Source organism: Danio rerio, chromosome 18, assembly GCF_049306965.1.
Source record: "Danio rerio strain Tuebingen ecotype United States chromosome 18, GRCz12tu, whole genome shotgun sequence".
NCBI lineage: Eukaryota > Metazoa > Chordata > Actinopteri > Cypriniformes > Danionidae > Danio > Danio rerio.
In genome coordinates, this window is record NC_133193.1 from 5,790,110 (window position 1) to 5,802,337 (window position 12,228).

General features: G+C 37.8%; 1 protein-coding gene across 2 annotated transcripts in view; it reads left to right on the forward strand.

Moving 5' to 3' along the window:
- The window catches only part of si (sucrase-isomaltase), a 122,340-nt gene that overhangs the window by 37,287 nt on the left and 72,825 nt on the right, over positions 1-12,228 (forward strand). For both annotated transcript variants that reach the window (XR_012394176.1, XM_073930185.1), the window contains exons 17-19: positions 4,144-4,260; positions 8,559-8,713; positions 9,325-9,409. Coding sequence is in view for 1 of the 2 variants with exons in the window: in XM_073930185.1 (XP_073786286.1) it covers positions 4,144-4,260; positions 8,559-8,713; positions 9,325-9,409 (357 nt within the window). In the remaining variant the exon portion in view is untranslated. The remainder of the gene's footprint in view (positions 1-4,143; positions 4,261-8,558; positions 8,714-9,324; positions 9,410-12,228) is intronic.

The following is a 12,228-nucleotide window of genomic DNA, read 5'->3' on the forward strand; positions in this document are numbered from 1 at the left end:
ATTCTTTGTTCTATGGTGCTTTTTATATAAAACAAATTGGACATTAAGGCCCAATCCCAGTTCTCGAACGAAGATTTTTCAGGACCACACTCGAAACCAAGGGGTAAGAAAATTTCCCAGAATGCACCAGCCACAGCGGCAGCATTGCTGAACCCGGAAGTAAAGAGATCCACAAATTAGTAGTTTTTGTCATTATTACGATTTTTTTATGATAAACAAACACGTTTTAATATATTTATAACCGTGTTTGTGTTTAACCATCATGCATTTAAAATAAAACGCAAAAAAAAGATACATTTCGCTATCTATAATCCCTGATAATAACTCCTGTATAGCAGTCCCACAACATTTTGACACTCCGATACCATGTCAGTAATGTCTAGTGGTTGAGAATGACCTTTTTATAGTGTCTGTTAATGTTAATGTTGTTTTTGTGTGTTTACATAGATGAATATGGCCATGGTGTTAATACACAGTACAGTTACGATCTTATTGCCACATTAGATTGTTATGATAACATAATCTATGCCTTCAGTGATTTCCTGAAGATAAATACCAAAAAATAACACAACTAGAATTACTACAGCAGTCGCCATCGTCTGATCTCATATGAAGCAAGAGATCCCGATGACATATGATGGCGTGTGCAGGTGCTGTAGTGCTGTCCCAATTCTTAAGGGTAAATTTTAAAGCCCTTCCCCTTAACCTTCGGTTGTAAGGGCCAAGGGGAAGGGGTAGGAGTACAAAATTAGAATTGGGTTTGAGCCTAAGTGTCCAGTTTCCATCATGGTGAAGTTTAACCTCTTTGGAAAAAATAAAAAACTGTTTTCCAGCATTGTTTATTGACTTTAATGGTTACACAGGAGCCTCATTGAGAGGTTTTGAAGGAGAATGGGCATCTGGACTTAAAATAACTTCATAAAAATAGCTATAAATGAGACTTTCGCTCAAAGATATGAGCGAATGTTCCAGTAACATCCGTAGCATATTTGTTCAAAGTTAATTATGTTGTCTAAAGGTTTACATCTCATGGAATGCTTCTCTGAAATGTTTGCTCAGTGATAAAATGGGATGTTTTCTCTAGCGTTTGCATAACCAGGGGAAAAATAAACCATTTACAAAACTGAACAATTCCAGAAAATTCTGAAATAATGTTTATGGGAACATTCGTAAAATGCTTTTAGGACACATTTGCACAGTCCATTCTGAGATTATATTATTGGACTCTTTTTAATAATGTATAAAAAAAGTATTATATAAATAGTAATAATATATAAATAAATGATAATATAAAAACATAATAATATATAAATAGTATTAAGTGGGTAATACCAGGCATGCTAATGTTTAATCCCTTACACTGTTTGACTCCAAACAAAACTTTTTGTTAATTTATTTTGGTTTATTGATGGTGGACAGCAATCTTTCTTCATAACACGAGTCTCACTGAGGGAGACGGAAAGCATTCGGGGGAAAAAAAAGCTTTTGGTTTTGATTGAGTTTCCATGAAATGCAATGAGAAATTGAATGGGCATTTGGACTCAGTGTTCAGGTTGAATCAAGTTAACATTGACTGGAAGACTCAACAGTCAGATCCAATGAATTCATCATGAGACGGATGATGTAAACATCTCCTGCTGCATTCATTGCTGCGCAATATTGTCTGATCACTAAGCTTTTAAGGATTTGTGTTTAGAGTTGTTTTAATATATTAGTATTACAAGTATAATTTAGTACTTTTGTGTTTGAGACATTAAGATATTTCAGAAATTTTGGTAACACTTTAGCTTTATTAAAAATAAGGGAAAAAAGTCTCCATTTGATCTTGACTTAAAAGAATAGCTCACTCCTTAGTTCACCCAATGTACTCACCATTTCTCAAGTGGCTCCAAACCTTTGAGATATTTTGAAGATTGTTGGAAAAAGCGAGGGAAAAGCGGGGACGAAAGTATTTTTCATTAAAAAAAAATCATTTTAAAAGATAATTTTTAACAGAAATATTTTTGCTGTGGATACTAACTCACAACAGTGGTTTATCAAAATCTGGTGTTATTTTGTATCAGTTTAGAAAAACTACAATATAACTTTAATTTAAACAAAAGTTGCACATTGTTAATTTTGACCCCATCAACAGGCACAAAAGCAACACACGGCTGGGTCAAAAGTAACAATATTTGCTACATTTACTGGCTTCATCTTGTTTATTTTAAATATATCTGACTACGATCTTGTTAATGTTCACTACAAACATATTTTGTCCTTAAACAGAATTTTCATTTTAAATTTCACTTCCATCAAATTTTTCAAAAGCAATTCAACAATGCAAAATGTAAACATTTTTTACAGTTTTTTAAAGATTTTTTATCATTATTATTGCCAATATGCATTAATTTTATGCAACATCATAACCCTAACATCGAAAACTTTAATGTGGAAGTGGAAAAAGCAAATGGCTATTAGCAGTGGGACATAATTAACAGAGTAACTTTCACGCCCACAGGAACTCTTGCCATTTAAACCTAATTTACTTTTAAACTGGAAATCTCAGAGATTGCAAACTCAAGAATGTGTTATTGTACTAAAAAACCTGTAGATTGATTATTTCTGCAATAAGGAGAAACACAATTTGTAATTAGGAAGAAAGAACCCCTATGAGTTTCTGTGCCCGACGATCGGGTTGTTGTGGTCCTAACCTTCGACCACCACCTGTTACACAATGCACCGGCCCCTTACGGTGGTAGGCCTGCGGGAGAATGGTCCCAAGTCACTCCTTCTGGCTGAGCCCGGCCAGGTTTCATGGGATAAAACCTGGCCACCAAGTGCTATACGGGCCCCAACGTCAGGCCTGGCTCCAGGGTGAGGCCCTGGCTGCGTCATATCGGGCGACGTCACAGTCCTTGCTGTTGTTGTACTCATAAGGGGTTTTTAAAACGCACTTAGTCTGACCTGTCACCTAAGATTTTTTTTGCCTTGGGAAACCTTTCCAGAGGCATTAGCCCCCGACAACAAAACTCTTAGGTGCACTCAAACCCCTTCACCACGAAAACACCCTATTCACACGGGGCGTCAGCTTCAATGCATCCCATTCACTTTGAATGGGTGACGTCAGGGGTTGTCGAACTGCATTGTGGATCCGTTGACACCGCTTAAGTGGCGTTGCTTGCTGCAGAAGTTGGGACTTTTTCAACTTTTCAAGCGCCGATGAAAGCATCAGCCAATCAGATCGCTGTATGCAAATAGACCAGCTCAGACAGTAGCTGATTGCTGACTAATTTCATTGACTGATGCTGCTAAAACGATGGTGACAGCCCCAACTTCAGACACACCCTCTGTCAAGCATTAACGCTGAAGCCCTGTGTGAATGGGTCGTAAGGTGGCGGTTCATGGAGGAGTGGCATAGCCGGCAGGTTACAAACCTGAGGGGGAAACCCCAATGGATTTCCAATGGCGCACCCTTACAGATAGGGTGAGGAGCTCTGTCACCCGGGGGGAGCTCAGAGTAGAGCAGCGGCTCCTCCACATCAAGAAAAGTCAGCTAAGGGGGCTCAGGTATCTGTTTCAGATGCCTCCTGGACGCCTACCTAGGGAGGTGTTCCAGGCATCTCCCACTGGGAGGAGGACACGGGGAAGACCCAGGACACGGGGAAGACCCAGGGACTATGACTCTCAGATCCCCCCGGAGGAGCTGTAGGAAGTGTCTGGGAAGAGGGAAGTCCTAGGGTTTTCTCCCGAAACTGCTGACCCTGTGACCCGGCCACAGAAAAGTGAATGAAAATTAAAAGAAATAAACCCCTACAATTACTTTAATTACTTTCTGTGCTTAAAAACTGAAATTTGGACCGCAGGTCATGATCCTGAAATCAGATAATATTTGGCAGCTCCATCAAGGGTTGCATGCTAAATGTGCTGTTAAAATTGCTTTTTTACTTTCATCCCACGTTACTTTTGTCCCTGCTCTCCCCTACCAGTCTTCAGCATTCTTCAAAATATCTTTTGTTTGTGTTGAACAAAATTTTATGATTAATAAAAAGAACGTGGCGTAATCCTCGATTTTTGGTGCACTTTCTATTTAATTACTTACCTGTTTTTTCAGTTTTTGCTGTGGTTTTGCCTGATGCTGATTCTCTTGCTGTTGTCGTATAGATTGGTGCAGATATCTGTGGTTTCTTCGATAACTCGACGGAGGAGCTTTGCAGACGTTGGATGCAAGTTGGTGCATTTTACCCCTTCAGCCGAAACCACAACGCACAAGGATACGAAGTACGTCCAGCTCCTCAAATACCCACAAACACTCAGCCTCAAATACAAAAACATCTGTGTACTGTATACAGTTGAAGTCAAAATTATTAGCCCCCCTGAATATTTGTTTCCCCAATTTCTGTTTAAGAAAATATTTTTAAGATATTTCTAAATATGATAGTTTTAATAATTCATTTCTAATAACCATGCCATCATGACAGCATAATATTTGACTTGATATTTTTCAAGATACTAGTATTCAGCTTAAAGTGACATTAAAAGGCTTAACTAGGTTACCTATGCCTTTTCGCACAGTGATACTGGTAAATATCCGCAAAATTTCTGGAAATGTCCATTCCACAATACTGGTAAATTCCGACATCATTAACCAGAAATGACCTCTAAAAAGCTGCGCTTGTATTTGTAAACAAAGAAGGGGTCAGGCTTTTGTTGATGGTTTCACTTTTATTTAAAACCAAAGACAGAAGCACAAACAGCCTGCTTCAGTGCTGGCGCTCACTGGAGCACTCCTTCACGTGCACAAGCGTCACGCAACTAAAGCAGAGCGAAAAGGTAAACTAACAGCGGTTTGTCATAAACATTTTATCGATAATTCTTTACACAGTTGGCATTAATAATGAACATAGAAACATTATCTGACTAACAACTAGAAGCTAATTGTGTCTGGAAAAATATTGAAAGGCTTTTATTTTCATAAACAGCGCTGATGTGAATGTGTCTGAATGTTCTGATTTGCTGAAGTAGACGTCTTACGTCAGAGCGTTCCAAGCGTGAATGAGCTCTTTCTGGTAATTTTCCTTCTGCGTTCACACAGCGCAGCATTCCAGCAAATTACCAGTAATGTTACAACCTCTCTTTCTCTCTAACATTAATAACATTAATTTTGGGTGAAACACATAAGCAAACACACAATATCAACAAGTGAGAAACAAAATACCACGACTAACTGAATGCAATAAAGTGAGTTTTTTTTTTACAAAGATAGTAATAATAATAAATGCAAAAATATGTATATGAAAAGAACAATAAATGTTTACAAGAATAAATTGAAAATTACATATAACAACTGGACATAAGATGTTTGAACAGATAGATGGGAGAGTTAGAGAGATGAGACGCGGTGGCGTCCAAACAATAGAAATAAATTTCAAGAGTTCCCACTTAGATATGCTTGGCATTTAAAGCAGGTTTGGCATGCTGTCCCGTCAGAGAACCCTGAGCTTGGAGATATTTGAGCCCAGGGCTCCCGCCTGGTTAATAAGCATATCAGGGGATCCGAGATCAGGTAGGTCTCGATAGCTCCCCCTTTAGAAAGGGGGAAAAAGGAGGAGATGGGGTGGAAGGAGGGATTCTTCCAAAACAAAGATAGAGCAATAAGGAGAAAGTGATCCATTTATATTAAGCTAGGATCACTCTGATTGGATTATTACTGATTACGGATGAGTGGCCAGCAGTGCTCAATCATATCACGTGCTCCTCTCGAAATTAGTTTATGAAACTTCACAAGGCAAAGCAATCTATTGGCTTAACCTCTACCCTAACTATCCAAAAGAAAAATATAGCAGTTATTGAAAAGAAATCTTCACGTCTATTACACACTACCTAACCTACTCTAATTCATTCATTCATTTTCCTGTCGGCTTGGTCCCTTTATTAATCCGGGGTCACCACAGCGGAATGAACCGTCAACTTATCCAGCAAGTTTTTACGCAGCCGATGCCCATTTCTGGGAAACATCCACACACACACACTCAATTCATTTGTGGTACCCAATTCACCTGTACCACATGTCTTTGGACTGTGGGGGAAGACGGAGCACCAAACCCACGCGAACGCATGGAGAACATGCAAACTCCACATAGAAACGCCAACTGAGCCGAGGCTCGAATCAGCGACCCAGCGACCTTCTTGCTGTGAGGCGACAGCACTACCTACTGCGCCGCTGCTTCGCCTCAACCTACTCTAATATGTATGAGAAAAATAAAAGTACAGTGATTGGAGCATGCCCCTAGTGTGTCTAACAAAAGTGATATTCAAAGCTGGTGTGCACAATGTATGTCTTGCGACATTCTGCCCCACTCTCCAACCTCAGATGCGCATAACACTGATGGTAGACAAAATGGAGAACAGACAAATTACATGGGACATATAACAAATTGTAACACACTGAAAACGGATTGCAATTTCACTGACACACAACACAGAGCCTCTCGAGTAGTGTCCTGTCACCACTTTTATGCCACCGTGGCAGCGGCTGAATTGGAGACCGTGGGGTGACGTTAGGAGAGGGCGCGGCAAACAGCTTGGCAGCGGTAGCCAATCGGAGCCACTGTATGGGTGGAAGCAAGAGAGAGGGAGAGGGAGAGAAAGAGAGAGAGCGCTGGAGAGAGAAAAAGAGGGAGAGACTAGCGAAAAAACTAATAATAATATTAATCACGAAACACAGGACTGTACAGGAATGTAACACAGGTATTTAAAAAAAAAAGGCCTGTAATAATAAACATAATCCCATTCCGGAATATTCCCAGTAGTTTAGTATATTTATGTATTTTGGCTGTTGTACTACTGTTAGCGACTGGGGGGAGGGACAGGGGACAACAGGAGGTAAGATCCAATATGCAGGTTTATTCAATGTCAGGCAAGCAGTGGTCATCAGGTGCAAACGGGTATATAAAGGCAGTCCAGAATCTAAAACGTTAAACAGGCAAAAGGTCAAAGGCAGGCGGCTAAACAGGATAACAAGGGTACAAGGCTAGGATCGAGACACGGAGAAACAAGACAGGGAAACGCGTTGTAATGTCACTAGAAAGCAAACAGAAGGAGTGACTGGCTGTTTTTCAATTCCAAGAACGCAGAGAACGGACTTGCGTTCTTGTGGAGACCGGTCTTGCCAGGTGTCCTCGGAAGAACGAACTCAGGAGACCTTGAGGGCAGAGAACGCGTCCTTTGAGAAATGGGATGCTGCGTTCTTCCTGATGGTCATATGACCTTCACGTGTTTTAAATGGAAATTATTTAAACATTACAGCCTTCATACAACGATTTATTGTTTTTCCCCTCTTCAAAATATATACTCTGCACAATATAAATAAAACAGATTTTAATACGTATTTCAGCAAACAACTCTTAATGTGTTTATTCCTTTATTAAAATGTTCATGTTAATGTTTACTTTCACCGTTTCCTTTAGGGAAACTCCTGAGGTAAATAAGTGATATCTCTAAACTTTAATAATAAATCTAAATAAAATGCAGCGCTTCCCACCTCCAGTCGCAATGACTTCTGGGACTTCCAGAGCGAGTTCGGTGCTCAAGTCAGCATCAGTGCGTCCTCGATATCAAGAACACATCCGGAAGGTTTCACGCGTCTTCCGTACTTGCGGTCTTGAGTATTGGAACTGAACTTAGGCAGCTGATGATGACGTTGCACGAGAACACGAGGACGCAAGACCGCTGAAGAACGCATATTGAGAAACAGCCAATGAGTGGCTTAAATAGTGTGTGTTAATCAGTCTCTGAAAGTCCTCAGGTGTGAATGTAAATCAAGCTAAATGAGAAAGCAGGTGTGTGGGTGAAGAGCATGTATGAAGTTGAAGTCCATTAACTGGCAGATTTGTAGTTTCATGAGTGAGTGTTTACCAGCGACATCTGGTGGTTTGTTTACTGGTAAACATGACAACTACAATGGTTAGTCCTGTAGACACTTGAAAAAAATATATGGCTTGAGGTGGCTAACAATATTGACCAAAATTTTTATTTATTTATTTATTTATTTTTTATTAAAAACTGCTTTCATTCTAGCTGAAATAAAACAAATAGGACTTTCTCCAGGATAAAAAAAAATACATTATAGGAAATAGGAAAAATTCCTTGCTCTCGGAAAAAATGATTGTAAAAATAATTAACAGGAGAGCTAATAATTCTGACTTCAACTGTACGTGCTTCTGGCCCAAAGACGACGCTCTGAATCACAAACGTGTCCTTTCTCTTTAAATGCTATTTGTAGAAGATTTATTTCTCTAATCATTATTGTGAGATTGGCGTGAGAGAAGCAATCAGACCTCCGGAGCGAGAGTTTGAGAGGGCAAATGAGGATGAATGGAAAATGATATTCTTGGTGAAATTAGATGAATAAGATTTGACCTTTTAGTCGGAGAGTAATCATTCCACGGCTGTCTCCAGGACCGATGGCTCTCCGACCATGATGAACATATTATCAGTATCCACACAGTAAAATCCATTTCTCTCTTTGCTCTTCGGCTTTACTCCTCTTGACTGCCTTTTCTGTGTGTTTTTAACAGGACCAGGATCCTGCGTCGTACGGCCTGGACTCTCTGCTGGTGAACACCTCCAGGCATTACCTGAACATCCGCTACAAGCTGCTGCCATACCTGTACACACTGTTCTACAAGGCCCATGTTAACGGAGAGACTGTAGTGCGTCCCCTGATGCATGAGTGAGTTCAGCAGCATGTGCAAACAGCAGTTTCAGACACTGTTATGAACTTTTAGGCATTTCTTTATCTCTCACATACAGTGCTCGGCAAAAATAAGTACACCCTATTTTGAAAATGTACATTTGTATCTATTTCTCAGTGAATATTGGTCATAAATGTTGGTGAATTTGAACTAAACAGGTTTATTAAACAAATGTGTTTATTAAAATAGTTGGCAGCACAGTGGCTCAGTGGTTAGCACTGTCGGCTTACAGCAAGAAGGCTGCTGGTTTGAGTCCTGGCTGGGCCAGATGCCATTTCTGTGTAGAGTTTGCATGTTCTCCTCATGTTGGCCTGGGTTTGCTCCAGTTTTCCCCATTATCCAAAGACATGCACTATATGTGAATTGAATTAGCTAAATAGGCCTTAGTGTATGATTGTGCATACAAGAGTGTAAGGGTGTTTTCCAGTGTTGGGTTGCGGCTTAACATGCCGGAATAGTTGGCGGTTCATTCTGCTGTGGCGAATGAATAAATTAATATTTTACACACATATTTAGAAATAAAAAGACAATACATTTAAGATCAGAGAACGTCAGCATGTGCTTTATAAGAATTTTTTGCTTTCTGCAGGTTCTATTCTGACAGTCAAACATGGGATATACACAAGCAGTTCATGTGGGGAGCACATCTCCTCATCACACCTGTACTGGATCCTGTGAGTCAACACACACACACGTGTTTGTTTTTGTGAGAAGTGGGTATATTACATGGGTTTCCATTCATTTTATACTGTTCAAACGTATATTATATTGCCCTTATCCCACCCTACCCCTAACCCCAACCATCACAGGAGTCAGTGTGTAGCTTTACTCTCTGATTAAACTCATCCTGTGGGATTTATAAGCTTTTTGAGAAATGAGGACGTCACCAATGTCCTCAAATTTCACCTCCTTTTTGTAATATACCCATGTCATTATACAGATTTGTCTCCTGATATGTCACAAAAACACGTACACACAAACACACACACACACACACACACACACACACACACAAACATACGTGAGTTTTTATGGGTTTTTAAGGGGAATTAAGATAGACAAAATGCTTTTTATACTGTACAGACTTCAGTCCTCATGTCCTCTTGTTTAGGATTTTTGATCATTTATAAATTGTTTTCCTCATGGGGACCAAAAAATGGTCAGAAATTGCTGTTATTGATGTACTTGTGTACATTTGATCCCAACAACATGATGAAGAGGACCAAACATGCACTTGAAAAAAAATATATTATTTTACAAAAAAAAAGTCTATTCTGTTATATAAAATAAATTCTATGTTAGGGTGTCTTCCATTTATTTACAATTTCCTCTTGTTAGACTTTAATAATTTTGATGTTAAAATTATACTCTGCAGGGAATTACATTGACATGTTTAGTCATTTGAAACAATATACTATATAATACATATTATGTAAACAAATTAAATAACTGCAACTGGCAGTGTATAATCTGTTTTTTTTTTTCATCATAATTTTTAGGACCAGCCCAAGCAATATTCTGTTTAAGCTACTAAAAATATCCATAAAAATCCACACAATTTACTCAAAAAAAAAAAAGAAAAAAAAAAAGATTTTTGTTGCTTGTTTAATAAGTAGAAACAGAACTTACGGGTTCTATTTGGCAACTTAATTACATAATTACTTAATTATTCAATTTACAGCGTTCTTTCATGTTGTCCCGACACAAATTGATTAAGTTAACATAGCAAATTTAAGTGAACTGAACATAAAAAGTTTCCCGCCAAAATACTCAAGAATTGTGTTATTTCAGCTCATTTTAAATCTAAATAAACAGTTGACCGTAACCAGAGTCCCTGGTTTGTCAAGATGTTTTTTGTCTTTTTTTTTTCTTTTGTGATAAAAATGACTGATTTTGTGGTGGTAATTCCCATAAATTTGCAGACGATTTTGCGATAAAATTATTTATATATATATATATATATATATATATATATATATATATATATATATATATATATATATATATATATATATATATATATATATACTCCTAAAACACAGATTTCCGTAAAACTCATCAATGGCAGAGAAGTGTTTTCTCTCGTTAACTGCAAGAAAAGAGTTTATTGATTTGATGCACATCATAATACCAGTCATACATGTAAAGCACAAATAATGTCCTTCAATTCGGCCACGTCCAGGGGCCGTCATCCTTGAATAGGGCTGGGCGATATAGCAAAAATGCAATCTCAATAATTTTTTTCCATATTGAACAATAATGATATATATATTTCGATATATAAGTTGTTAATGCTTCCAGATTTAAAAGAGAACCCCAGCAATGACTGAAGTAGGGCTGCATGATATTGGAAAGATTTGACATTGCGACTTTTTTTTCTTTCTGCAATATACAGTTGAAGTCAGAATTATTAGCCCCCCATTGAATTTTTTTTTAAATATTTCCCAAAGTATGTTTAACAGAGCAAGGAAATTTTCACAGTATGTCTGATAATATTTTTTCTTCTGGAGAAAGTCTTATTTATTTTATTTTGGTTAGTATAAAACAGTTTTTCACTTTTTAGAAGCCATTTTAAGGACAAAATTATTAGCCCGTTTAAGCTATTTTTAATTTTTCTCGACTGTCTACAGAACAAACCATCTTTATACAATAACTTGCCTAATTACCCTAACCTGCCTAGGTAACCTAATTAACCTAGTTAAGCCTTTAAATGCTACTTTAAGCTGTATAGAAGTGTCTTGAAAAATATCTGGTAAAATATTATTTACTGTCATCATGGCAAAGATAAAATAAATCAGTTATTAGAAATGAGTTATTAAAACTATTATGTTTAGAAATGTGTAGAAAAAATCTGCTCTATGTTAAACAGAAATTGGGGAAAAAATAAACTGGGGGGCTAATAATTCAGGGGGGCTAATAATTCTGACTTTAACTGTATATTGCGATATATATAATACATTGTGATATAATTTCACCAGATGACTTAAATAACTCTTTTTGCAAAGACTTTAGATTTATTGGGATGATTTTGTATGGAAGTAAAATATAAACATATTTTTATGTAATTTATTATTTACATATAATAAACGTTAAACGGTCAAAAATTAACACAACGAAGCAAATTTTAAAGTGAAATAAACAGCGATTTAGGGTTTCTGTGGAGAGTCTAACAGTATTTTTTTAACATAAATTTTATAAACGATTCAAAATTACATTGTTTATCAGCCCAGCCCTATCCTTGACCAAGTCTCACTCATCGTAAGCTGCTTGCTTTTCTGTCTGTTCCATTGCTCCGTTTGTTAGATGTTTGCTCCCACTTTCAATTGCAGTCTGTAGCTCGTCAAACACACAAAACGCCCAATTCGTGCCACAAGATGTCTAACTACATCTTTGCATTGATTTCACATGTAAATCTCTTGCCTTCATCTGCTACTGCTTACTACACAGGCTGCAAAATAATCCAATGTAATGTTATGATTGAGATGGCGAAGGC